At 52.0% G+C, this 24572-nt stretch overlaps 2 protein-coding genes and 1 pseudogene across 5 annotated transcripts; 2 read left to right on the forward strand and 1 right to left on the reverse strand.

Annotated features, from left to right (window-relative positions):
* Positions 1-255: 255 nt before the first annotated feature.
* On the reverse strand, positions 256-3861 carry MAGIX (MAGI family member, X-linked). The gene is made up of 6 exons (XM_080653502.1): positions 3758-3861; positions 2829-2975; positions 2039-2121; positions 1726-1962; positions 1476-1647; positions 256-786 (listed from the first exon to the last, which is right to left on the reverse strand). Exons 1-6 carry the CDS (start codon positions 3804-3806, stop codon positions 491-493), a joined length of 984 nt encoding a protein of 327 aa, XP_080509628.1. The 5' UTR covers positions 3807-3861; the 3' UTR covers positions 256-490.
* A 3094-nt stretch (positions 3862-6955) lies between these two features.
* On the forward strand, positions 6956-17751 carry GPKOW (G-patch domain and KOW motifs). Of its 3 annotated transcripts, none has more exons than XM_080652515.1 (12): positions 6956-7087; positions 9021-9229; positions 9922-10076; positions 10175-10299; positions 12850-12959; positions 13954-14167; positions 14734-14875; positions 15508-15619; positions 15819-15942; positions 16035-16104; positions 17187-17272; positions 17367-17751. In XM_080652515.1, exons 2-12 carry the CDS (start codon positions 9054-9056, stop codon positions 17499-17501), a joined length of 1449 nt encoding a protein of 482 aa, XP_080508641.1. In that variant the 5' UTR covers positions 6956-7087; positions 9021-9053; the 3' UTR covers positions 17502-17751. The 3 variants fall into 3 exon arrangements, with proteins under 3 accessions (XP_080508641.1, XP_080508642.1, XP_080508643.1); XM_080652516.1 differs by having other exon boundaries at positions 6978-7087; positions 8938-9229; XM_080652517.1 differs by lacking the exon at positions 16035-16104 and having other exon boundaries at positions 7006-7087.
* Positions 17752-21070: 3319 nt separating this feature from the next.
* LOC308239742 (UPF0488 protein C8orf33 homolog) lies at positions 21071-21654 on the forward strand (annotated as a pseudogene). Its single transcript has one exon. The product of its transcript is annotated as a UPF0488 protein C8orf33 homolog (transcript).
* Positions 21655-24572: the final 2918 nt, after the last annotated feature.

Genomic DNA, 24572 nt, shown 5'->3' on the forward strand with positions numbered 1-24572 from the left:
TCTGAGCCCTGAACACCTCCAAGAAGGTGACATCAATGAGTGGACTGAGAAGCGGGAGTTGGCGAAGGGAAATGGAGTGGGGAGAACCCAGCCAGGCTGGGGACGGGCAGAAGCAGAGACTCCTCTGGAAGAGCATGGAAGGGACAGTACTTGTCAGTGGTTGCAGGAAGAGGCCCTTCTCACAGCGGATTGACCCTCCCCCTCCTTTACCGGGTGGACTGGGGAGCCCCACCCCGCCTAGAGCACCTGGCAAGTCAAGACGGAGCGGACCGATTTATTACCTCCCCCGCCCGAAACAAGAAGCGCAGGCTGGTGGTGAGGGAGGGCCATACCACTGACGCCGCGAGGGGAACTCAGGCTGGTCGACTGAACAGCAGGAGGGGGGACGAGACCAAGTGTCAGTTCTGCTGGCGATGCTAGTGCGAGGCGCACGGAGCCCGCCGGATCCAGGTGGGGCGGTACCAAGTGAGCACCCAGCCGTCAGATATGCTCAGTGCCTCCGCCTTCCAGCTGCCATCTCCAGGGCCAGCTGCGTGGCCGCCGGGACACCTAGGGCCCGCGAGAGCCGTTCCTCGCTCGGCACCAGCCAGGGCCCCGGGGAACCCGGGGATCGGTCGTCTGGGTCCTGCGTGCGGCGCTCCAGAGGAACCGCAAGGCCGTCTGCTGCCCCCTCTGGGCTGGGCTCCAGGCTGGGCCGGGTCGTACGGGATTGAGGGTGATGAAGTGGGGAAGCGCTGGCGCTAGGAGACCTCGTCGCCTCTGGTCCCCCAGGATCTGGGCTGCGATCTGGGAATGGTAGGAACGCAGATTAGATTGGGGGAGTTGTATAGAGAGCTGGCCCCTTGTCCACAGGTGGCCAGAAGACTCCAAGTGCTGAGACAGCAGAGACCCCGCCCCTTGTAAAAACCTTCCATCAAGACCTGGACAGGTCCTTCAGGAACAGACACTACCCCTCAGGACACCCAGCACCTCCTTTCCAGAGACCCTGCCCCTCCTGGATCCAGAACCCCTCAACCCTCAGAAATCATTTCCCACAACCCCCAAAGGAAAGCAAACCCCTCCCATCTAAGTCCCTAAAGTCTCCCATTGCACAAGCCACCTCCCTCTACTCCCAACCCTTCCCCTTATGAGCCCTTGTCTTTAGGAACTAGGTCCCCTACTCTCTGCATCGCCCTCCCACCCCCTTCCCACTAACCCCTCCCAGCCTTCCCCTCCGAGGGCCACGCTTCCTTCCGAACACCTGCTTTTCACCCAGACCCCTTCCTTCTTCCCCCCTCTCAGTACCTTCTCATCCTGGGATCCTCTCCACCTCACCCCCACGTCTGAGGATGCCATGACCCCCTCACAGACACCAAACTCCCAACCTTCCCCACTGAGACCACCAAACCCTTCTCACCCAGTACCCCGGCCCCTCTATTCTGTGGCCCTCTCCTTCCCTTTACAGATCCCAGATCTCTCTCCCCTGGGAAACCAACCATCTCCTTTCTGGGGTCCTCCCCCCCTCTCAGGCTTGCTGGGGTGGGTCTCAAGAGGCCTGCTCAGCACCAGGTGCAGCCGGGGGCCACCACTGCGAATCCGCTCCACGACCTGGGCGTGGGTGAGACCCTGAGTTGACTCCCCATTGACTTGAAGCACGAGGTCACCAGCCTGTAAGAGCACAAGGCGAGGGGTGTTGTAGGAAGGGCAGGTGGAGAGCTCCCTGACCAAGGAAGAGGGCAGGCTCACCTGCAAGCGACCGCTGCGCTGTGCTGGCCCGTCCTTCAGCAGCCCCCGCACTGCCAGGGGAGTGTCCCTGGCCGCATCTCGGCCTCCACTCAGTGTGAGGCCAAAGCCTGCAGAACCTCGAACCAGCTCCACAGAGAAAGGACCAGAGGCCTGGGGCGGCTTTGAAGCATAACGCGGCTTAAGCTGAGTCACTTGGAGCGGCACAGTGCATGTCCCCAAGGTCTCTGACCGACGATGCTAGAGTAAGGACAGGAGTGTACATACATTGCCAGTCTCGGGGCAGGTGGCCTGGATTAGGAGGACTAGGTGGTACCTGGGGCCGGTGTTCCACCAAAGTGGGATTAGGCAGGCGACTGTCCGTGACCTCTATGTCCGCAGAATCCAGCTCGCTAATGGCTGGGGGATGAATGGAGGGAATCCAGGGTTGAACTCCATGTAAACAGCCTAGGTCCTGCCCCGTGAGTTGCCATTCTAGCCTCATCTCATTGACTTGCCTCTAGACTGCACAGACAGAATTGCCTGCCCATTTAACTAGTCTCCACACACTCAAATGACTGTCCTGATCCTGATTTAACAATCCCAGCCCTGGCTGTTTGAATCATTCCCCACACCTTCCTACCTCCTTCTAATTACACTGGGACCTTGCACCTCAAATAAACCACAGGCCCACCTTGGAGGGTGCAACTCCAGGATTTGACTCCTGAACATTCCAGGCTCCACCCTCTAATAGCCTATAAATCTCAACCAATTCCTGACATTTTGAGATCCCAGCCACAATGCACTTATAGGCTCCACCCTCGACACCAGTATTCCAGGCCCTCCCTTAACTCAGTGCTCGCTCTCCACATTCTCCAGGCCCTGCTTCCTCATGAATGACATTCAGAGCCTCCCTGATGGGGATCCTCGCACACCCTCAGCTAATCTTCCAACACTCACCTACTGCCATAACCCTCCCAGTGTCACCTCCTAGGAATATTCTAGGATAACCCAAGGCCCCCAGCCCTCGAATTTCCCTCCAAGCCCTGTCCTCCTAACTCACACCGGCCCCCTGGGAGCCCAGCTCCAGTCCGCCCCCGCTCCCGCCCTCCCCACCCCGCACTCACCATCTTTGGGGCGTAGACCCAATGTGGCCCCCGCCCTGCGTACCAGCGCCGCCACATCAGCCGCGGCTCTGGCCGCCAGGGGGCGCGCGTCCAGCCGCGCCAGGAGCTGCCTGGCGCTGGGGCCCACGGGCTGGGGAGCACGGCGGCCTGCTCCGGGCGGGTGGGGGAGAACGGGTCAGCGAAACCCCGAGCTCGGTGAACCCCCACACTCCCCAACGTCCGTCCGAAGACCTAGAAGGCCCCTCAGGATACCCGAGCCCCTCCCACTCCCGCAGGAGTTCCGGAGGTCGCCGACTGTCCCTCTCGTCCCCTGCGAGCCCTAGCCTTCGCGGGTACGCGTGTGGACACCCCTCCCCCCGCCTCCACGACATCCCTGGGGACAGCTGTTTGGCCCAGTATTCCTGCACCCTCTGAAGGCCCCGTGACTGTCTCTGCAACTCTCCGAACGCCCCTTCCTCACCCTCATTCCAAACTCTTACCCCGCAATACGAGGGGGACCCCGACTTCCCCAGATGTCCCACGAGAACACGGTCTCCCCCCGTGGCCCGGGACTCCCGACTCCCGCTCCAGATGCCCTGGGCAATGCCGCAGGCCTACGCCCTGGCCCCAGATTGCCCCTCTGCTTATCCCCACGGGCCCGCGCCTAAGCCCCCGAAATTCATCAAAGACCCAGTGACCCTGGGCAGGCCCCTCCCGCACATCTCCCCAGAGACTCCTGAGAGCGCCCCCCCAGGCTGGCGCGCAGCCCCGTGGCGCGGGTGCGGTAGGGGGCCTCGAGCTCAGCCTGGGTCGCTGGGCCCCTGCCTGCCGCCGCCGCCAGGGTACAGGCTGCTGTTTACCACCTGTCAGAAGGCAGGGGAAGGAGCACACAGGCGGGGCGAGGTGTGCGGGAGACGCGCCTCCCCCCCCTCCCCCCGCCACCGCCGTACCTCCTCTGCTCCCCCTAGGGTCCGTGGCGCCCTTCGTGCGCGCCTCCATGACCCAGAGTCGCCCCGGTGGACAGCCTCCCGCGACGCGTTCGGAGCGCCCACGCGCACTCACCTGGCTGCCCGCCCGGCGTAGCCGAGGTGAGGCCGACCTGTTCCGTGCCTGGCGCCCCAGCCGGCGGGGTGACCTACCTGGCGGCAGGCAAGGAGGCCTTGGCTGTGGGCGCCAGCGCTTGGCCTCGCTCTGCCTTCTGTCTGAACCCAACCTTGCCAGCATTCTCTGTGACCTGAGCTCCGCTCCCTCAGCCCTAATCCTTGTTACTTTCCCCAGGTTTGCAGCCCTGGTGGCATGCCTCTCTGAGAACCCCTGCCCATCTCCAGGGCCCCTGCCCCTACAATTCATCCCTGAGGCTGTCCTTATACACCCCATTCCTTCACAAAATCCCCAGGACTAAGCATCTTCCAGTCGAAGAAATTCCCCACCTGCAGACCCTTGAGCACCCATCCAATTGGCAAGCTCCCCGTCCCATTTCTCAAGCATTGAGAAGTGCTTGGCAGCCTGCCCTCATCATCCATGCATTCTGGCCTTTCAATAACGCCACAGTTTGCAAGTCCATCCCACTCAGGGATCTACAGAGCCTCAATCTTCCGTTCCCCAACCTGTAAGGACCTCCCTACCCTATCCACCAGTTCAGGAAACCCCCAGCACAGGAATGAAAACTGCCCTCTGCACCTTTATTTTTTTTTTAATATATTTTATTGATTTTTTACAGAGAGGAAGAGAGAGGGATAGAGAGTTAGAAACATCGATGAGAGACATGGATCAGCTGCCTCCTGCACGCCCCCTACTGGGGATGTGCTGGCAACCCAGGTACATGCCCTTGACTGGAATCGAACCTGGGACCCTTCAGTCCGCAGGCTCTATCCACTGAGCCAAACCGGTTAGGGCCCTCTGCACCTTTAGAGCTGAAAATATTTTTTTTAAATATATTTTATTGATTTTTTACAGAGAGGAAGGGAGAAGGATAGAGAGTCAGAAACATCTATGAGAGAGAAACATCGATCAGCTGCCTTCTGCACACTCCCCACTGGGTATGTGCCTGCAACCAAGGTACATGCCCTTGGCCAGAATCGAACCTGGGACCCTTGAGTCCGCAGGCCGACGCTCTATCCACTGAGCCAAACCGGTTAGGGCTAGAGCTGAAAATATTGAGAGTGGGGTAGAGCAGTGAAGGAGGTTCAGTGTGACCCCCTCAGCACTGGGGCTGAGCTTGAGGTCCCTTGAGCAATCTGGGGCCATGGCTTGGGTCTTGAGGATTGCCTAGGGCAGTGGTTGGCAAACTCATTAGTCAACAGAGCCAAATATCAACAGTACAACGATTGAAATTTCTTTTGAGAGCCACATTTTTTAAACTTAAACTTCTTCTAATGCCACTTCTTCAAAATAGACTTGCCCAGGCCGTGGTATTTTGTGGAAGAGCCACACTCAAGGGGCCAAAGAGCGGCATGTGGCTCGCGAGCCACAGTTTGCCGACCACTGCTATCTGGTCAGGTCAGAGGTGGGGGAGGCCAGGGACCGAAGGAGGAATGAAAGCAGAGACCATTCAGCCCCGTTCAACTATGACAGCACTGGGACCAGGAAAGGTGGATGAGAGAGATTGCCCAGCAGCCAGAATGGACGTCAGGACACCATGCATCCACAGCCTGTAGTGAAACAACCAGGGACCAAGTGAATGCTGGGGATGAGTTGCCTGAAGCCGGTGCTGTTGTCACGTGGCTGCTGGGCCCTGGGCAGGTGCCCGAGCCGCTGCAGCCTTGCTTCTTCCTCCATGAAGTGGTAGTCACAGGCTGTCCCCGTTCCTCCTTCCACTACAGTAGCTCTGCGCCCAACTGCTCCCCCTCTCGGGGCTATGTCCCCAGACATCCCACACCTTTGCAAATCCGGAAAGAGCTTCATTTCTCCCCTCTCATTGGCTGGTGTCCCCTCCCACTGAGGTGCCTTCAAAGCGTCAAGTCCAGGACCCAACTGCCTCTCGACTCTCCAGGGGACCTCCCCGGTTTTTGAGCCCCCAACCCTATCAGGCTCAGGGCCCTAAGCCCTCCCATGGCCTCAAAGGTTCCAAGGGCAGCCCCTCCCCAGCTCACTAGTTCCTCAGTAGGGACTGGCTTAAGCAGATATTCACTGCAAAGTTACTGAGTGCCTGCTTGTACCAAGCTGGCATGGCCATGGGTGAACCTGAGAGGGGTCGGTGAAGGATGGAGAAAAGACAGACAAGAGAATAAAGCTGGGTCTAGGTGGGACGCTCCTCTCTGATGGAGAGACAGCCTACGCAGGCGTCCTCAAACTACGGCCCGCGGGCCACATGCGGCCCGCCGAGGACATTGATACGGCCCGCCGGGTGCCGCTGCCTGTCCTGCTTAGCAGCCGACGCGTCCCGGGTCCGCAGTGCACATAGGAATTTGTTCATAGTTTTTTTTTTAAACTATAGTCCGGCCCTCCAACGGTCTGAGGGACAGTGAACTGGCCCCCTGTTTAAAAAGTTTGAGGACCCCTGCGACAGCCTGCAAGCCCAGTCTTTATTTTATAGCCAGATTCGAGGAGGCAAAGTAAGGGCGTGGTCAAGATGTTTACAATGTTCTGCGGGGAGGGGGTTCGAATCTACTCAATTACATGCACCAAGCTTTGTTTACTTGCTGCACCTCCCGCAGCCCATGTCACTTAGCGAAGTGGGACCACAGGTTCATACCATAAGGTTAAGCTTACAACTATAGCCTTTGGCTATAATTGTGCTGGGACGTGCACGTGGCTTTGCCACGAGAGGATCGTGCCCTCTCACTAGTCCCAGGCTTGAACCTCTCCAAACGCTGTAGCCGCTCTCCACACCTACTATGTGCAAAGCTCTGTTGGAGGCTGCAGAGTTCCCAGGTAACTTGGGCTCCAGTTCTGCATCTTATTTTTAGGTGTCAGGTCTGGGCGCGGGGCCTTTAACTTCTCTGCACTCGACTTCCCCTTCTCACATGTGGAATAACAAGGTCCCCTGGGTGGAAGAAGGACCCCAGCCCAGGATCCAGGGATAAGAGAGGCACCCCGGGGTAGAGCGAGGCCAAGCGCTGGCGTCCACAGCCAGGCCTCCTTGCAGGACGCCAGGTAGGTCACCCCGCCCCAGGCACGGAACAGGCCGGCCCCACCAGGGCCAGGCCAGAGAGGGCGGGCGCTCCAAACGCGTCCTTGGCGGCTGTGCGTCCACCCCAACCCGGGCGACTGGGTCATCCTACTAGGGATGGAGCCTGCAACCAGGGCATGTGCCACGGACCCTAGGGGGAGCAGAGGAGGTACGGCGGTGGCGGGGGGGAGGGGGGGGGAGGCGCGTCTCCCGCACACCTCGCCCCGCCTGTGTGCTCCTACCCATGCCTTCTGACAGGTGGTAAACAGTAGCCTGGTACCCTGGCGGCGGCGGCAGGCAGGAGCCCAGCGACCCAGGCTGAGCTCGAGGCCCCCTACCGCACCCGCGCCACGGGGCTGCGCGCCAGCCTGCGGCGGCGGGGGGGGGGGGTGGCTCTCAGGAGTCTCTGGGGAGATGTGCGGGAGGGGCCTGCCCAGGGTCACTGGGTCTTTGATGAATGTCCGGGGCTTAGGCGCGGGCCCGTGGGATAAGCAGAGGGGCAATCTGGGGCCAGGGCGTGAGCCTGCGGCATTGCCCAGGGCATCTGGAGGGGGAGTCGGGAGTCCCGGGCCACGGGGGGAGACCGTGTTCTCGTGGGACATCTGGGGAAGTCGGAGTCCCTCTTGTATTGCGGGGTAAGAGTTTGGAATGAGGGTGAGGAAGGGGCGTTCGGAGAGTTTCAGAGACAGTCACAGGGCCTTCGGAGGGTGCAGGAATACTGGGCCAAACAGCTGTCCCCAGGGATGTCGTGGAGGCGGGGGGGGGGGGTGTCCACACGCGTACCCGCGAAGGCTGGGGCTCATAGGGGATGAGAGGGACAATCGGCGACCTCCGGAACTCCCGCGGGAGTGGGAGGGGCTCCGGGGATCCCGAGGGGCCTTCTAGGTCTTCGGACGGACGTTGGGGAGTGTGGGGGTTCACCGAGCTCGGGGTTTCGCTGACCCGTTCTCCCCCACCCGCCCGGAGCAGGCCGCCGTGCTCCCCAGCCTGTGGGCCCCAGCGCCAGGCAGCTCCTGGCGCCCCCTGGCGGACAGATCCGCGGTCGACGTGGTGGCGCTCGTACGCAGGGCGGGGGCCACAATGGGCACCGCCCCAAGGACTTGCGTGTCATTGTTCCCCACTGGACTATAAGGCTCTAAAGAGGAGGTCTAGCCGAGGCCGGTTTGGCTCAGTGGATAGAGCGTCAGCCTGCGGACTGAGGGGTCCCGGGTTCGATTCCGGTCAAGGGCATGTACCTTGGTTGCGGGCACATCCCCAGTGGGGGGTGTGCAGGAGGCAGCTGATCGATGTTTCTGGCTCTCTATCCCTCTCCCTTCCTCTCTGTAAAATATCAATAAAATATATTAAAAAAAAGAAAAGAAAAATTTCCTAATGTTTAAAAAAATAAATAAATAAAGAGGAGGTCTATTTTATTTATTTATTTATTTATTTATTTTTAAAATTATTATTTTATATTTTTATTGATTTCAGAGAGGAACGGAGAGGGAGAGAGAGAGAGAAACATCAATGATGAGAGAGAATCATTGATTGGCCGCCTCCTGCACACCCCCTACTAGGGATGGAGCCTGCAACCGGGGCATGTGCCCTTGACTGGAAATCAAACCCACGAACCTTCTTTGCGCAGGCCGACGCTCTAACCACCGGTCGGGGCTATTTTATTAATGTTTGAACCTAGAGCTTGTCGAGTATTAAATCTTGCATCGGTGGGCATTATTTACATGTCTATTTTGTATTATTTTACACAACTGGTATTCACAGATTTCCCCCCCCCCCTTAATTATTTATCTTACCTACACTTTCCACACCAGTAGGGCACAGTAATATGTACACAGTAGGCGTTCAATAAATACTTGCCAAATACCTACACGAAGAAATGAACGCAGGGCAAGAATGACACCTCCTCTTGGCCCGCCTACCTCCCGGAGGAATTACATTTCCCAGCATGCTTGGCGCTAAGTGCGTCTCTGAGGTAAAAGCGGCATTTACTTCCCACGGCCTCTTATTCGTCTTCGCGGGTAGATGCCGCAGTGCTTCATGGGAAAGGTAGTTCTCGCGCCCGTCCTCCGGCCTTCGGCAAACTGAGCCCAAACTAAACTTCCCAGCAAGCAGCGCGCGGACCTAGGAAGAAGAGCAAGATGGCGGACTCTGAAGAAGGTGTTTCGCGGCCCGTGGGACCCTCTACTGCCCCAATTTCGTTTAGCTTCAGTCGTACGGTTGCCCGAAGACGGCTGGCCGGCCATGGAGATGACCCGGGTGCGGCTGCGGAAGAGAAGGATTTCTTGAAGACCGTGGAAGGGAGGAAGCTGCAGAGGTGAAGCGCTGGTTCTTTCAACCCTTGGAAATCGGTGCGGTGGGTGCAAGGGGGAGGGTGCAGTCTGAGTTGATTGTCTCGGTGACAGTGGCCTGGAAAGCCTGAGTACTGCGTGAGGAAATTCGTGGAGGAGAGAAGGCGGGAGTTTGTAGGACAGGAGGAACTGAGCCTGATGGCCCTGGGCATTGATGAGAGAGAATACATCCTGAGAGGGGGGTGTCTGTAGGATTTGGGAGCCCTGAGGTGTGTACGTTCTGAAAGAAGAAAAGGAGGCGAGGATGACAGGACCCTAGTGTCTCAACTGAAATGGTGGGGCTTCTCCGATATGGGAACGGAATGAAGCGGCAGGTTGAGGTTGGGGGAGGCCATCCACGGCCTAATTTGGAAAGGCGGGTGTGGAGCCTGGAGCTCTGGAGAGAGCCTGGACTGAAGATGGTGATTTGTGGGTCATTGTGGAAACCATTGACTGAGGACTGATTCCTGAAAGGCACAGTTAATTGTTGGGGGTGGAGGAGAGGATCCAAAGAAGGTTCTCCGGTTATATCCAGAGATGTAACTGAAGAGCCAGACGGAGCCTGGTCCATGGGCCTGTGGGCGAGTTTGGCTCTGTGTTTTCTCTGAATGAAGGGTTGTGGCTCAGCACCCACTGACCATGCTACTCTTCCGACTTAATCCCTCTGTGTTCACATCAGCGTGAATCCCTCAGAAGCCCCCAAGGAGCTCGTCATCCCTTTGATCCAGAATGACCTTCGAAGGCAGCCACTAACCCAGGCCCCTGGCCTATCCACAGATATTGAGGCCACTGGGGATGGGGTGCTGACCCAGGCTGTGAAGGAGCTCATTGAGGGTGAGTGATCCCTCTTTGCCTTGCCCCGGTAAAGGAAGAACACTAGAAAAGCGGAAGGGTATGGTGGGACCTCATTGCTCCCTCCCATTCTTCCTTAGAATCCAAGAAGTCTCTGGAGGAAAGAGAGAATGCGGGTGTCGACCCCACGCTCGCTATCCCCATGATCCAGAAAAGATGCACCCCCAACGAGGAAGGGGCAGGCAGCGAGCCCCGGGCTGAGACAGTGAGCTGGCCCCTCACCCCCCTCCTGCCCCAGCCGCTCTTTTCCCTATCTGCCAGGCCTTCCCTGCACAGAGCAGGGAAAGTCTGTATGTGTATTAGAGGCCTGCTGCCTACCCCTTCCTCCTTCCATCCTTTGGAGTGTTTGAGGAACACCAAGGAGATTGATGTAACGGGATTGGAATGAGTGAAGGGGAGGGGTAGTAAATGCGGTCAGAAGTGGTAGCTAAATCAAGCAGGCCCTTGTGGGCCATGGTGAGGACTTTGGATTTACTCTGAATGGGATGAGAGCCATGAGAGGGCCCTGAGCAGAGAAGGGACAAGGCATGTTTTGACAGGATTTCTCTGGCTGCTGCGAGCAGAACAGACTAGTAAGCAGAGATGGAAGCAAGGAGACCTACTGGCTACAGATGATGGAGACTGAGACAAGAATGGTAGGAGAGAGACTTGGAAGGACAGCTAGGGTTTAATGAGAAAGGGAAGAACAGGGTGAGTACTCCTAATGGCAGCAGCAACCCAGACAGTGGCATTTTGGCAGGAAATCTATGTGATATGTATCCGACATGGAGGCAACTTGTGTGTCTGGAGTGAGTATAAAGAATTGAGGGAATTAAAAAAAAAAAAAAGAATTGAGGGAGTGATGATGAGAGGTGAGACCATGAGAGGTGAGGGTTGTGTCTACAGAAGGAACCAAGTCTGTCTGTCATACCCATAGACCTACATTTTGCCTCTTCACTCACAGTTTTTTGCAGTGCCTTTTGCTGTTTTGTTTTGAAATTTTTATTTATTGATTTTAGAGAGAGGAAGGGAGAAAGAAAGAGAGAGAAAAACATTGAGTTGTTATTCCACTTATTTGTGCATTCATTGGTTGGTTCTTGTATGCGTCCTGACTGGGGATTGAACCCACAACGTTAGCATAGCAGGATGATGCTCTAACCAACTGAGTACTCGATCAAGGCTGCAGTGCTTCTTTGAAGCGTAGTTTTCTTTTCTTTCCTTTTCCCTCCCTTCCTTCCTTCCTTCCTTCCTTCCTTCCTTCCTTCCTTTGTTTCAATGCTCACCTGAGGATATTTTTCTACTAATTTTTAGGGAGAGTAGGAGGGAGAGAGAGAGAGAAGCATCAATGTGAGAGAGACACATTGATTGGTTGCCTTCCCACACTCCCCAGCCAAAGCTGGGGATTGAGTCTGCAACCCAGGTACATGCCCTTGACCGGAATCAAACCTGGGACCCTTCAATCTGCAGGCCGACACTCTTTCCACTGAGCCAAACCAGCTAGGGCTGGAGCCTAGTTTTCTTACAGCCCCAGACCACCATCCCTTTTGACTGAACTGTTCTCATCAGCCTTCAGATGTCTTCTGGTTTCTCTCATCATAAAAACAAACAAACACACAAACAAAAAACTTACACTTCATTCTCCATCCTGTTCTAGCTTTGGCCTCATTTCTCTCGTTTTCCCTCCTCTTGCAGTTTCATCCATCCTTCCTCTCACTCAGCCTAGAAACCTTATCATCACCTTTGACTCCCCTCTTTATTTCATACCCTGTATACAATCTGTCAGCAGAATCCTATCATCTCCCTTTTCAAAATACATCTAGAATCTGACCACTTCTCCCCATCCACTACTGGCATGCTGGTCTGAACCACTAGCATCTCTCATCTGATCTATTACAGTTACTCACTAGCTGGTCCCCCACCCTTTAGTGACTCCTGACCAGCTCTCTTAATTAATTTCTTGCCAGCCCTCTCTGCTTCCACATCTCTGTTTCAGTCAGGTTGACTTTCAAGATGGTTTTCACACCTACCAGATCTTACCTGCCTCAGGGCCTTTGCTCTTAACTGTTTTCTCTACTTGCATCACTTTTCCTTCTCACATCCTCATGGCTCCCTGTTATCTCCGTCTGGTCTCTCCTCAAAATGTCAACTCAGTGACACTCCCTTCTTCATCTTTCGTATCTCCTTAACCTGCTTTCCTTTCCTTCATATACCTTATCACCACCTGACATAACATGTTTTATGTATTTTATTTCTTCTGTGTCCTACAATTAGAACATAAGCCCCACAAGGTCAGGATTTTTTTTTAAATATATTTTATTGGTTTTTTACAGAGAGGAAAGGGATAGAGTGTTAGAAACATCGATGAGAGAGAAACATCGATCAGCTGCCTCCTGCATACCCCCTACTGGGGATGTGCCCACAAACAAGGCACATGCCCTTGACCGGAATTGAACCTGGGACCCTTCAGTCCGCAGGCCGACACTCTATCCACTGAGCCAAACCGGTTAGGGCGGTCGGGATTTTTTTTGTCTGTTTTGTTCATTGCCTTATCTCCAGCACCTAGAACAGTGCCTGGCACTGAATAGGTGCTTTGTAAATATTTGTTGAAGGACTGAACTAGAGGCGTAAAGTGAGGGATGGCAAGAGTAAATCAAAAGTTACCCTTAAGCTGATTGGAAAAGAAGCATTGAGGGTTACCCAGTAGGGGATAGCAAATGCACTTCAGAGGCCTGCTACTGTAAACAAAGTCTGACTGTCCTTCCTCCTGAACCCGCAGGTGCCCAAGGAGGCCGATTACGAGGCGGTCCCTGTGGAGGCCTATGGGCTGGCCATGTTGCGGGGCATGGGCTGGAAACCTGGCCAGGGCATCGGTCGCACCTTCAGTCAGTGAGTTCTGGGGTAGGGCCATGGGGACAACAGACAGAATAGTAAACGAGACCCCTGCGGTCACTGCCCACCCAGAACCATCTAGGCATGGGAAGGGCACATTACCACCCTAACCAATTCAGGAGTCTCTTCCACTGCTGTTTCAAACTCCTATTTGCCCTTTGAAACTCCATGATTGGATCCCGTGTATGGAAACATTGCCTCTCTGGGCATCAGCTTCCTTGTCTGAAAAACGGGGATAATAACAGCATTGACTTCCCGGGTCTGTTGTGAGAAGTAAGTGAACTTATACATGTAAAGCACTCGCAGGAGGTCCTGGCCCCAAATAAGCATAGACTAGAGCCAGGGGTGGGCAAACTTTTTGACTCGAGGGCCACAATGGGTTCTTAAACTGGACCGGAGGGCCGGAACAAAAGCATGGATGGAGTGTTTGTGTGAACTAATATAAATTCAAAGTAAAGGAGCGGAGGGGAGAGCAAGAGAACCCTCCGCTCTTTCGGCTCCGTGGGCCGGATAGAACAGCCGAACGGGCCGGATCCGGCCCGCGGGCCGTAGTTTGCCCACGGCTGGACTAGACATTTGCTATTACCACACAGACTTACAATCCCTCTCCACAGTTCTAAACTCCAAACAAATTCTGAAAACCAAACTTTTTTTCATAAATGCTTTGGCAGCCAAATGTGACCTGAATTGACATTGTTTTGCAGTGTATTTCTCCTGCTTGGTATGAATATTTGTATGATTTCCCCTGTAAAAATATTAGTGTATTTGGTTATACTATGGATCTTATGTAATGGGTGGCATATGTAACATGTTATTAGGTTGAATCTAATGAAATTGCCATTTCTGTAGGTCAAAAGTGTTCCTACCATGAGATGGGGAAGTACACTCTTAAACATTTTGAAAGGGTGGAACTTGGATAGGGGTTGGGGGGGAATGGAGCATTGAAGACCTTTACATACCCCACCAAGCCCATATTTTGTGCTCTCTACAGAGTGGTGAAGCCCCCTGTCAGCTCACTGAGACCTAAAGGGTTAGGACTGGGCGCCAACCTGGCTGAGGTCCAGGCCCTGGCCCCCTCTGGCCCCCACCGCCCGCCGAGGCCAGGTGAGGAGCAAGAGAAGAATAAGGAAGACCAGCCTCAAGGACTGGTAGCTGGAGGAGCTGTGGTGGTTCTTTCTGGCCCTTATCGAGGACTCTATGGGAAGGTAAGGAACCAAGATGTACCAGGAGCCAAAGACAGGCAGCAGAAAAGATTGATGTGAGGGTCAGAACGCAGAAGAATTGGGTTTGGGCTAGAAAGGCTGGAAGTCCTTGTCTTTTAGGCCTTATTTGCCTTATTTGGTAACTTGGGGCCTCTTGCTGGGCCTTTCTGAGCCTCAGTTTCTAACTAAGGGGGAGAGAATGCCATATGCCACAAGTGCATAAGGATTAAATGCTTAAAATATGTCCAAGCCCCACAGTCTGGTGAGGGGAACACAGGGACTAGGTCTGGTCCAAGCCCTCAGGGGTCACAGTCTGGTGGAGGAGACACAGGGACCAGTCAGTCCCAGACCTCAGGGTCAAAGTCAGCCTTCAGATGTCAATGGCCATCCCTCAGACTCACCTTCCAGGACCTGGCCTGGACCAAGCTTGGTCCCCACTCTCAGGGGTCACAGTCTGCTGGGGGAGACACGGGTCAGGCCGATTAGAGGTAAGGGTGGAAAGCTTGGTCCTAGAAATGTAGGTCGAGTCCACTCAACCTCTGCCTAACTACTTCTTCCCAACACTTCAGGTGGAAGGCCTGGATCCTGACAATGCCCGGGTCATGGTTCGCTTGGCCATGGGGAGCCGCATGGTGACTGTTAGTGAGTACTGCCTACGGCCTGTCTCCCAGCAGGAATTTGGCAAGAACTCCAAGAACTCCTTGGATCCCAGTGAGTGAGCCTCTTAACCTAGCTGGGGATGAGAGGGCTTGTCTTGGGCTCGCATGGGGGGGGGGGTGTGTGTGTGTGTGTGTGTGTGTGTGTGTGTTCTGCAGTGGGGGCAGCAGTGAGAGTGGAGATAGTGGTTTATTCAGTTGGGTTGAAGAAAGGTTGATCTAGAACCCTGAGTCTTTAGCCTCTTTCTGAACTAGAAGAAATGGGTGTGGAAGCCATTTTCTACCCTCGGGAGGTCTATTTAGGGTGGTGAACCTCTCTTTTGCTAGGGGGTGAGAGCAGCTAGGACTATGGCATAACCGGGGAGGAAGGCATTTTAGGCATGTCGGCAGAATGGGGCGGTTTGGCAGATGGGAGATGGGTGCCAGCGGAGCTCCCCAGGATTCCTAGCCCACACTAGGCAGGCGGCTGGGCAGGCACTGTCAGCACAGGTTGTGGCGGTTGAGAAAGGCTTTCTGAAGGAGGCCGGGACAGTTGAGAGGAAGGGGAGAGCGTCCTAATAGTCCAGGCAAAGGCATGCTTGAAAGAAGGGAAACTTTGGTAGATGGGAGGTGGTCTGAGGCTGAGGTGTGGCCTGGGAGGAAAGGGTGAGATATTGAAGGTCTTTCCTGGTTCTCCCCCTTGAACAGGCCATGTGAGCAAAACTTCCTCAGGGCAACAGAACGGAACAGCCTCGTGGAAGGGTTCAGAACTTCCCACCCGGCAGGGAGCAGAAGAGAAGCGGAAACACCTTCCAGACCGGTGGGGCCCTGGGCATCTGGGATGACAGAGGAAGGTAGGGGTGTGGGGAGGCTCCGGCAGTCAGAGAAGGCTTCCAGGGCAAGGCAGGTGCATAGAAGGAACTAGAAACGGTACTATGGGTGGGTTTTACAGCATCAGCAAAGGTGCGGCAACCAGAACACACATCTGACTAAGCCTGGGGTCTGCCCTGTCTCTACAGACAAGATGAGCCTCCAGCCAAGAGCGAGAAAGCAGCCTCGAGGAGGCAGCACTGGTTGCACAGGGACCTGCGTGTGCGCTTTGTGGACAAACTGCACAAGCGCGGCCAGTATTACAACACCAAGGTAGGCACCCGCAGCCTAGGTCCCCCTCCTCCCCCAGGGACTGGGCCCCCTTCACTCGCTATCATTCTCATGTCCCCTGACCCTCTCCCCAGATGATAATCGAAGATGTCATCAGCCCAGATACTTGTGTGTGTCGGACAGATGAAGGCCAGGTCCTGGATGGTGAGTCTGAGGGATGGCCACTGGGTCATTAGCATCCTGGAGGCTGATCAAGAAGGCTGTCTTAGCCCTAGCCAGTTTTGCTCAGTGGCTAGAGCGTCAACCTATGGACTGAAGGGTCCCGGGTTCGATTTCCGTCAATGGCACATGCCTGGGTTATGGGCTCAATCCCCAGTAGGGGGCGTGCAGGAAGCCACCAATCAGTGATTCTCATCATTGATGTTTCTCTCTCTCTCTCTCTTTCTCTCTCTCTCTCCCCTTCTCTCTCCCTTCCTCTCTGAAATCAATAAAAATATTTTTTTAAAAAAGAAGGCTGTCTTAGCCTGGCTGCCGTGGCTCAGTGGTTGAGCATTAACCTACGAACCAAGAGGTCATGGTTGGATTCCTGGTCAGGGCACATGCCCGAGTTGTGGGTTGTGGGTTTGATTTCCATTGGGGAGCATGCTGGAGGCAGCTGATCAATGATTTTCTCTTATCATTGATGTTTCTCTCTCTCTCTCTCTCTCCCTCTCTCTCTCTCTCTCTCTCTCTCTCTCTCTCTCTCTCTCTCTCTCTCTCTCCCCCTCCCCACCCCCCTTCCTCTCTGAAATCAATAAAAACGTATTCTTTTAAAAAGGCTGTCTTTGACCAAAAGCCTGTCCTGGCGAAAGCTGGGAGGTTGGGCAGAGTTGAAGTTTTTTGCAAGGCCCAGCATCCTCTAACACAATGTTAGATACTTATCTGAGCCCCGCTTTCCACATCTGCAAAAGTAGCCTGGAAATGACCCATTTCTTCCTATTGTGACTGATGCCTTATGTGGGTGTGTGTCAAACTCCCCATGCAGGGCAGGGCTTAAAACATGGTCATAGTAGGCAATGTCTTGTTATCACCACCAACCATCATCATTGTACGTAAATGCTCCCTTTAGTACAAGTATTGCTAGGAACTGCTCCTTAGGTTTCCTCGTCTGTGAAATGGGTGTGTAGCACTCCCATCAGTCAACAGGGTACAGGTGGCTCCAGGGAATACATGAAAGACCCTTCTGACAGGACCCTGGCTGGGCTGGCCCTTGGCTGCAGACCTCACTCCCCTTTCCTTCTCTGCAGGCATCAGGGAAGACATGCTCGAGACCCTCATCCCCAAGGTCCAGGGCAAACGGGTGATGGTGGTGCTGGGGCCACAGGCTGGACGGGTGAGTCCCAGACCTGGGAATGGGCAGTGGGAGCATGCAAGGGATGTCCCAGGGTCTGGGTTGGCCTGGCTGACTTCAACTGTCCCTACTCTAGGTGGGCCATCTGCTGAGCTGGGACAGAGAGCAGAGCCAGGCTATGGTTCAGCTGCGGAGAGAGAATCGGCTGGTGGAGCTTCACTACGATGCTGTTTGCGAGTACATAGGCCCCACTGACTCAGATGAAGACTGACCCGTGGACCCATTCCATTCCGCAGTTGCCACTTACTGTTTGGTGTTGGTTTTTATGTGTTGTTTTTTTTTCAGTTACCAGTTCTGTACATTGTGAAAAGCCTGCCTTTGTCACTGCTCTGTCCTGCATTTGCAATACAGCCCTGGGACAGGAACAGGGCATGGAATGGATGGACCAGAAGGGAGGCTGGAAACAAACCTAGTATTTATCAGCAGTTCGTATAAAATAAAAAGCATTTCAAATACTTAGATGAAGAGCTCATAAATGGTATGCTGAGCTGTGAGTGGAGGTGGGAGGCGCGCCGAGGTGGGAACCACTTCATTTTTCAACCCTCCTGCCCTGCTTGGGCTGCCAGGCCATTTAAAGGATCCTTTCGCTCACAAACTCACTCAGAACACAGAAGCTATGAAATCTGTCCCCTAAGTAGATACTATGGAGTCTGGAACACCACATCTCTGGACAATTCTCTTCCTTTTTTTTTTTTTAATATATTTTATTGATTTTTTTACAGAGAGGAAGGGAGAGGGATAGAGAGTTAGAAACATCGATGAGAGAGAAACATTGATCAGCTGCCTCCTGCCCACCCCCTCTTGGGAATGCGCCCGCAACCAAGGTACATGCCCTTAACTGGAATCGAACCCAGGACCCTTCAGTCCACAGGCCGATGCTCTATCCACTGAGCCAAACCAGTCAGGGCTGGACAATTTTCTGAGCAAGAATCCTAGCAGTGGCTCTGCTTCTCCTCTTGGTTCAGAGCATAACTTGAGTCCAATGATGGCAGTGAAGAGGAACGGAAGCATCTACCCATGAATGGGATATGTTAGCACTACTTTCTAAAGGAGCCAGTTATTTTCATGGACCCCATTTTAGTCCCAAAACTTTGGCTTGAAGGTAAAAAAAAATATTTTGCCTTGCGGCTAGGTAGCTCAGTTGGTTAGAGTCATCCCAATAGGCCAAGGTTTTGGGTTTCATCCCTGGTTAGGGCACATAAAAGAATCAACCAGTGAATACATACATAAGTGGAACAACAAATCGATGCTTCTCTCTCCCTTACTTTCTCTCTCAAAAAAAATTGAAAACTGAGAAGGGCTCTGTCTCAGGTAGAATTTGGCTGCTCCAGGTAACTGGATTCTCAAAAAGGTTATTGTCAAAGAATCCTCACACTTTTCTGTTTAATGGTCTGAGATACAAAATCAACGAGGGAAGTCAGAGCTTAGGCACAATTTTTTTCTTTTTTAAAAATTGTTATTGAGCCCTAACCGGTGTGGTTCAGTGGATAGAGCGTCAGCCTGCGGACTGAAGGGTCCCAGGTTCGATTCCGGTCAAGGGCATGTACCTTGGTTGCAGGCACATCTCCAGTAGGGGGTGTGCAGGAGGCAGCTGATTGATGTTTCTCTCTCATCGATGTTTCTAACTATCCCTTTTCCTTCTTCTCTGTAAAAAAATCAATGAAATACATTTTTTTAAAAATTGTTATTGAGCCCTAGCCGGTGTGGCTCAGTGGATAGAGCATCGGCCTGTGAACTGAAAGGTCCCAGGTTCAATTCCGGTCAAGGGCACTGCCCGGGTTGTGGGCTCAATCCCCAGTGGGAGACTTGCAGGAGGCAGCCGATCCATGATTCTCTTTCATCATGGATGTTTCTATCTCTCTCCGTCTTCCTCTCTGAAATCAATAAATATATATTTAAAAAATTGTTGATTTTAGAGAGACAGAAACATCAATTTGTTATTCCATGTATTTATGCATTCATTGATTGATTCTTATATGTGCCCTGAGCAGGGATGAAACCCAAAACCTTGGCCTATCAGGATGACTAACCAACTGAGCTACCCAGCCAGGGTGGCACAATTGGTTCTAAATCATCCCCAGTCACTAAGTCATAGATGTAATAAGTAGGATTTGAGTTAGATCTAGGCCACTGGTACAAAGTCGTGATGGGTCAGAATGCAGCGCAGTGCTAGAGAACTTAAAACACCCTAGAGCAGGATAGTAAAGATAAGTTGCTATCCCCACTGCCAAGCAGAGGCAGACTGCTGTTTAGAGGCACAATGAGAATAGCCATGTGCTCCTAAGGTAAGAGATGATTACGAAACCTTCCAATATTTACTAACCCCAACATGAAGTACACTTGCACAGACTTGACGTTTTCGTCATTCCCTAATTCCAGAACTCAACTGTTTTCAAGATTGGCCAAACAGGCTTGTTAAGGGAGATAGCACGCACAAACCCTACTCCTAGTTCACCCATCTCCAGTCATTGTGAGTGCATGCACTACCCCTGGAATTCCAGGCTTGGTTGTATTTTTAATCTGGGGGAAGGGTCGGGATTCTAGAGTTTGAGGATTCTTTGACAATAACCTTTTTGAGAATCCAGTTACCTGGAGCAACCAAATTCTACCTGAGACAGAGCCCTTCTCAGTTTTTAATAATCTTGGCATAGCCGAACAGTGCTCTAATCAAAGGCCCTACCCAGCCAGGGCTTCAGAGCTTTTCAAATCCCGCTCTGAACATTCTATTCCCTAGCTCTTACTTTCATGTTTATTGGTCAACCTCTTGTTTGCTCTAACTCTTATCACCACTGCAGGCATCTGTGGAGTTAAATAATGACCACCAACTGTTTTGAAATGGCTATGCAAACAGTTCTGAGTCAGGTCAAACAAAGATGAGCTCTGTAAGGGGAAGTGTCTCAAGAACTGCCATACAGGTGACACTTATCTGGGTCTCACACCCACTAGGATGGCTTCTATTTTAAAAAAGAGAAGTGTTGGTGAGGATGTGAGAAACTGGAACCTTTAAGAACTATTGGTTGGAATATAAAATGGTGCAGCTGCTATGGAAAATAGTATGGCATTTCCCCCAAAATTAAAAAAACAGAATTACTATTTAATACATCAATTCCACTTCTAGATATATAGCCAGAAGAATTGATTTTGCACACCCATACTCATAGCAGCATTATTCACAATAGCCAAAAGGTGGAAGCAATCCAGTGTCCATCAGTGATTAAGCGAAGTGTGGCATCTATATATAGAAAAGCCTAAGTGACCAGAACAACTGGAATGACGGGTAGCTATGAAACGCACTGACCACCAGGGGGCAGATGCTCAATGCAGGAGCTGCCCCCTGGTGGTCAGTGCACTCCCACAGCCAATATCCGGCAGGCCAACCTCCCATGGTTCCTCTCCCCTGCCAGCAGGCCCCGCCAGCAGCTGACAGGAATGCCCTGGCTGGCAGCTGAAAGGCCCTGATGGGCCCTGATCACTGGCCAGGCCTAAGGACCCATGCATGCACGAATTTCATGCACAGGGCCTCTAGTATACAAAATAAACAAAAAAAGGGGGAAATGTGGTAATACATGCAATGTTATTTACCTTTTAAAAGGAAGGAAATTCCAATAAAAAAAAATAAAAGGAAGGAAACTCCAACACATGCTGCAACACAGATGAACCTTGAAGATATTTTGCTAAGTGGCATAAGCCAGTCACCAAGAGACAAATTTTGTGGTATCTAGAGTAGTCAAATTCATAAAAATGTAAAGTAGATGGTTCTGGTGGCAGTGACTGCAGCACATGGCGACCCCAGGACATCCTGCTCAGGAGACACCAGCGGCCCCAGCCCCAGGACACCCCGTGTGCAGTGACACCTCCAGGGTGAAGGCAACGCAGCTTCTAGGAAGCAAAAGAAGAAGAAAAGCCAGATCGGGGCCTCTGTGTCAAATGGAGCTGGGAAGGCCTGCTAAAAGCCAGCCCCAGAGGAATCCCCTCCAAGCCCGGAGACCCAGGCAGAGCAGCTGGCTCAGGAACTGGCCTGGTGCGTGGAGTAGCTGGAACTGGGCCTCAAGATGCAGAGACCCAGCCTGAAACAGAAAGAGCAGGCTATTGGGGCAATCCAAACCCTGCACAGCTAAAGAATCCCTCTGCCCCGGAAGAGGCAGCTGATGCGCTCCTTGTTTGGGGATTACAGGGCTCAGATGGAAGCCGAGTGGCTCGAAGCCCTGCGGGCTCTCAAGACAGCAGCCCACTCAGCCCATGTGCAGCCTGTAGGTGAGGCCACCAGAAAGAAGAGCTGAAGGATCTGCAGGCCCTGCCTAGAAAGGGGAACCAAGGCCACCCTGGACATTCCAGATGAAGAGTTTAGGTTCAATTTCTTTTAGTCTCTCCTCCCATCCTGCAACTGCCCCCCTCGCCCTCCAGGGTGTAGGGGTTTGCCTGGAGTGCACTTAGTAGGAGGGATGTGGGGTTGGTCTGTGTGTGGAGGGTCAGTTAACCTGGTGCCATGGCTGCTGGGCAGATGTGAGGCCAGCATATTGAATACTGTCTGACAAGCACAAGATCCCATTTGTACGTTTTCAGATGAATGGTTCCTGAAGAAGAATGTCCATTTAAAAGGCTTCTGCAGTCAACTGAAGTGTCATCATGTGACAGGAATGTCTTGCTCAGTTTTCAGGGTTAGACTATGTGGCTGAGGGTGAGGGGGAAGCTGCATAATTGCACATTGGTGCTCACTTAGGAAAGGCATGCTGTTACACCAGATGATGCTTAAGTAAAGAAAAAAAATAGTAGCCCTAGCAGGTTTGGCTCAGTGGATAGAGCGTCAGCCTGCGGATTGAAGGGTCCCAGGTTCGATTCCGGCCAAGGGCACATGCCTGGGTTGTGGGCTAGATCCCCAATAGGGGGCGTGCAGGAGGCAGCCGATCAATGATTCTCTCTCATCATTGATGTTTCTATCTCTCTATCCCTCTACCTTCCTCTCTGAAATCAATAAAGAACTATATTTTTTTTAAAAAAAGAAAAAAATAGTAAAAACAAAAACAGAAAGAAACAAAACAACAAAAATGTAAAGTAGAATGATGGCTGCCAGGAGTTAGGGGAGAAGGAAATGGGAGTTGTTTAATGAGTATAGAGTTTTGCAAGATGAAGTTCTGGAGATTGGAAGTAGAACAATGTACCTGGTAAATATCCTTAACACTACTGAACTGTACACTTAAAAATAGTTAAGACGGTAAATTTTATGTAATGTGTATTTCATTACAATTACAAGTACATGAGCCTAGCCAGTGTTGCTCAGTGGTTGAGCATTACCTATGAACCAAGTGATCCCCGGTATGATTCATGGTCAAGGCACATGCCTGGGTTGCAGACTTTATCCCCAGTGGGGGGCATGCAGGAGGCAGCTGATCAATGATTCTCTTTCATCATTGAGATTTCTTTTTTTTAAAAATATATTTCATTGATTTTTTTACAGAGAGGAAGGGAGAGGGATAGAGTTAGAAACATCATGAGAGAGAAACATCGATCAGCTGCCTCCTGCACACTCCCTACTGGGGATGTGCCCACAACCAAGGTACATGCCCTTGACTGGAATCGAACCTGGGACCCTTCAGTCTGCAGGCCAATGCTCTATCCACTGAGCCAAACAAGTTAGGGCTCATCATTGAGATTTCTATCTCTCTCTCCCTCTCCCTTCCTCTCTGAAACCAATAAAAATCTTTAAAAAAAATAAAAAGTGTACAATTAAATGTTTTTTTAGTATACTTACAGAGTTATAGAAACATAACCACAATCAGTTTTAGAACACTTTCATAACCCTGTTAACATAAAAAAACCATTGAAACCTGTAAAGAATTTTTGTGAGTTTATTTGAGCCAAACTATTGACATAGGCTGGGAAGCAGAACCTCAACAAATTGAGATAATGCTCCAGAGAATGGTGGGTTACATTTGTATTTATACATTGCAATCAAAGGAGGGACAGAGGTGGGTTACATGAAATTCATTGGTGATAGATTAAGGAGGTGGGATAAAACAAAGTGTGGGGGGGAGAAACCCCTGGGATTGGATAAAAAGTAAAATGATGGACACATAATTAGATGGGTGCAGGAACAATTAACATGTTAATGAAGAAATTTGTGGTATCTGTCCTGGGGCCCACCACATTTGGTTGTGCCCCAGGGGCTCCAGAAAAAGGGAAGTTACAAGTTACCTAGACATTTCAAGGGTATGTTAACATAGATGCAAAAAGAAGGATAGGCTCAGTTAAGGTAAAGGTTGACCTTGTCAGTGAAGATACTGGCCTAGGATGTAACTACTCACCATAACTGCGTTTAGTTAAAGTTTAATTTCAGACCATCCTTTGTGCTTACTTTAGGTCTCTGAGTTTGCAAGACTGCTATGCAGGCCTCCCCTGAGCTTGTCAGGTCAGCATGTGGCCCCTTTCGTCCACAACCCTCAAAAGAAACCCCATACCTCTTTTCAATCATTGCCCTTTTCTTCCTCCTCCTACCTCAGCCCCAGGCAACCACTAATCTACTTTTTGTCTCTATGGATTTGCCTATTCTGCACACGTCATACAAATGGAGTCATACAATATGCAAGTGGTCCTTTGTGACTGGCTTCTTTCACTTAGCATACTGTTTTCAAGGCTCTTGCCATTGGTTGAGATGACAGAGACAGGAGGGTATTTGAGCCAGGGAAATTCCAGAGATCTGTTTGGATGGTCTACATTTGAGATGCCTTGAGACATCCATGTAAACATGTCAAACAGGCCATAGCATATATGAGTCTACTGTTCAGGAGAGGTCTGGCATAGAGGTCTAAATAGTGGATCTCCCAAAAAATTGCAATAATTAAGGCTATGATACAAGATGAAGTCACTTAAGGAGACAATATTGTCTACAAAATTAAGGGGGCCAGGATCATCCCAAGGATACTCTAATATTTGGAAATTGGATAAAGATGATTAGTCAGAGATGTCGGAGAAACCCAAGAGAGTTGAGAGCAAGAGACTGTGGAATGTGCTGGGCAATCACAGGAGAGGATAGGGAAGTAAATGCTGCTTTGGCAAGATTATTACTCATCCATGATCTGGTTGAGCCGTCTCAGAGATATGGGAATGACAGAAGCCACACTGAATTAAGTTAAATATGATCTGGGACATGAAGAAATGTAGCATGAAGAAGGCTAGAAGACTGGCTTTGTTGAGGAGCATAGCAATAGAGTCCTCCATGGATGTTGACAACACAGTACATGAAAACATCTGGCCACCAGTAGGGGAACAGCTGAACACTGCTACA

The sequence above is a fragment of the Plecotus auritus genome (assembly GCF_963455305.1).
Source record: "Plecotus auritus genome assembly, chromosome: X".
NCBI lineage: Eukaryota > Metazoa > Chordata > Mammalia > Chiroptera > Vespertilionidae > Plecotus > Plecotus auritus.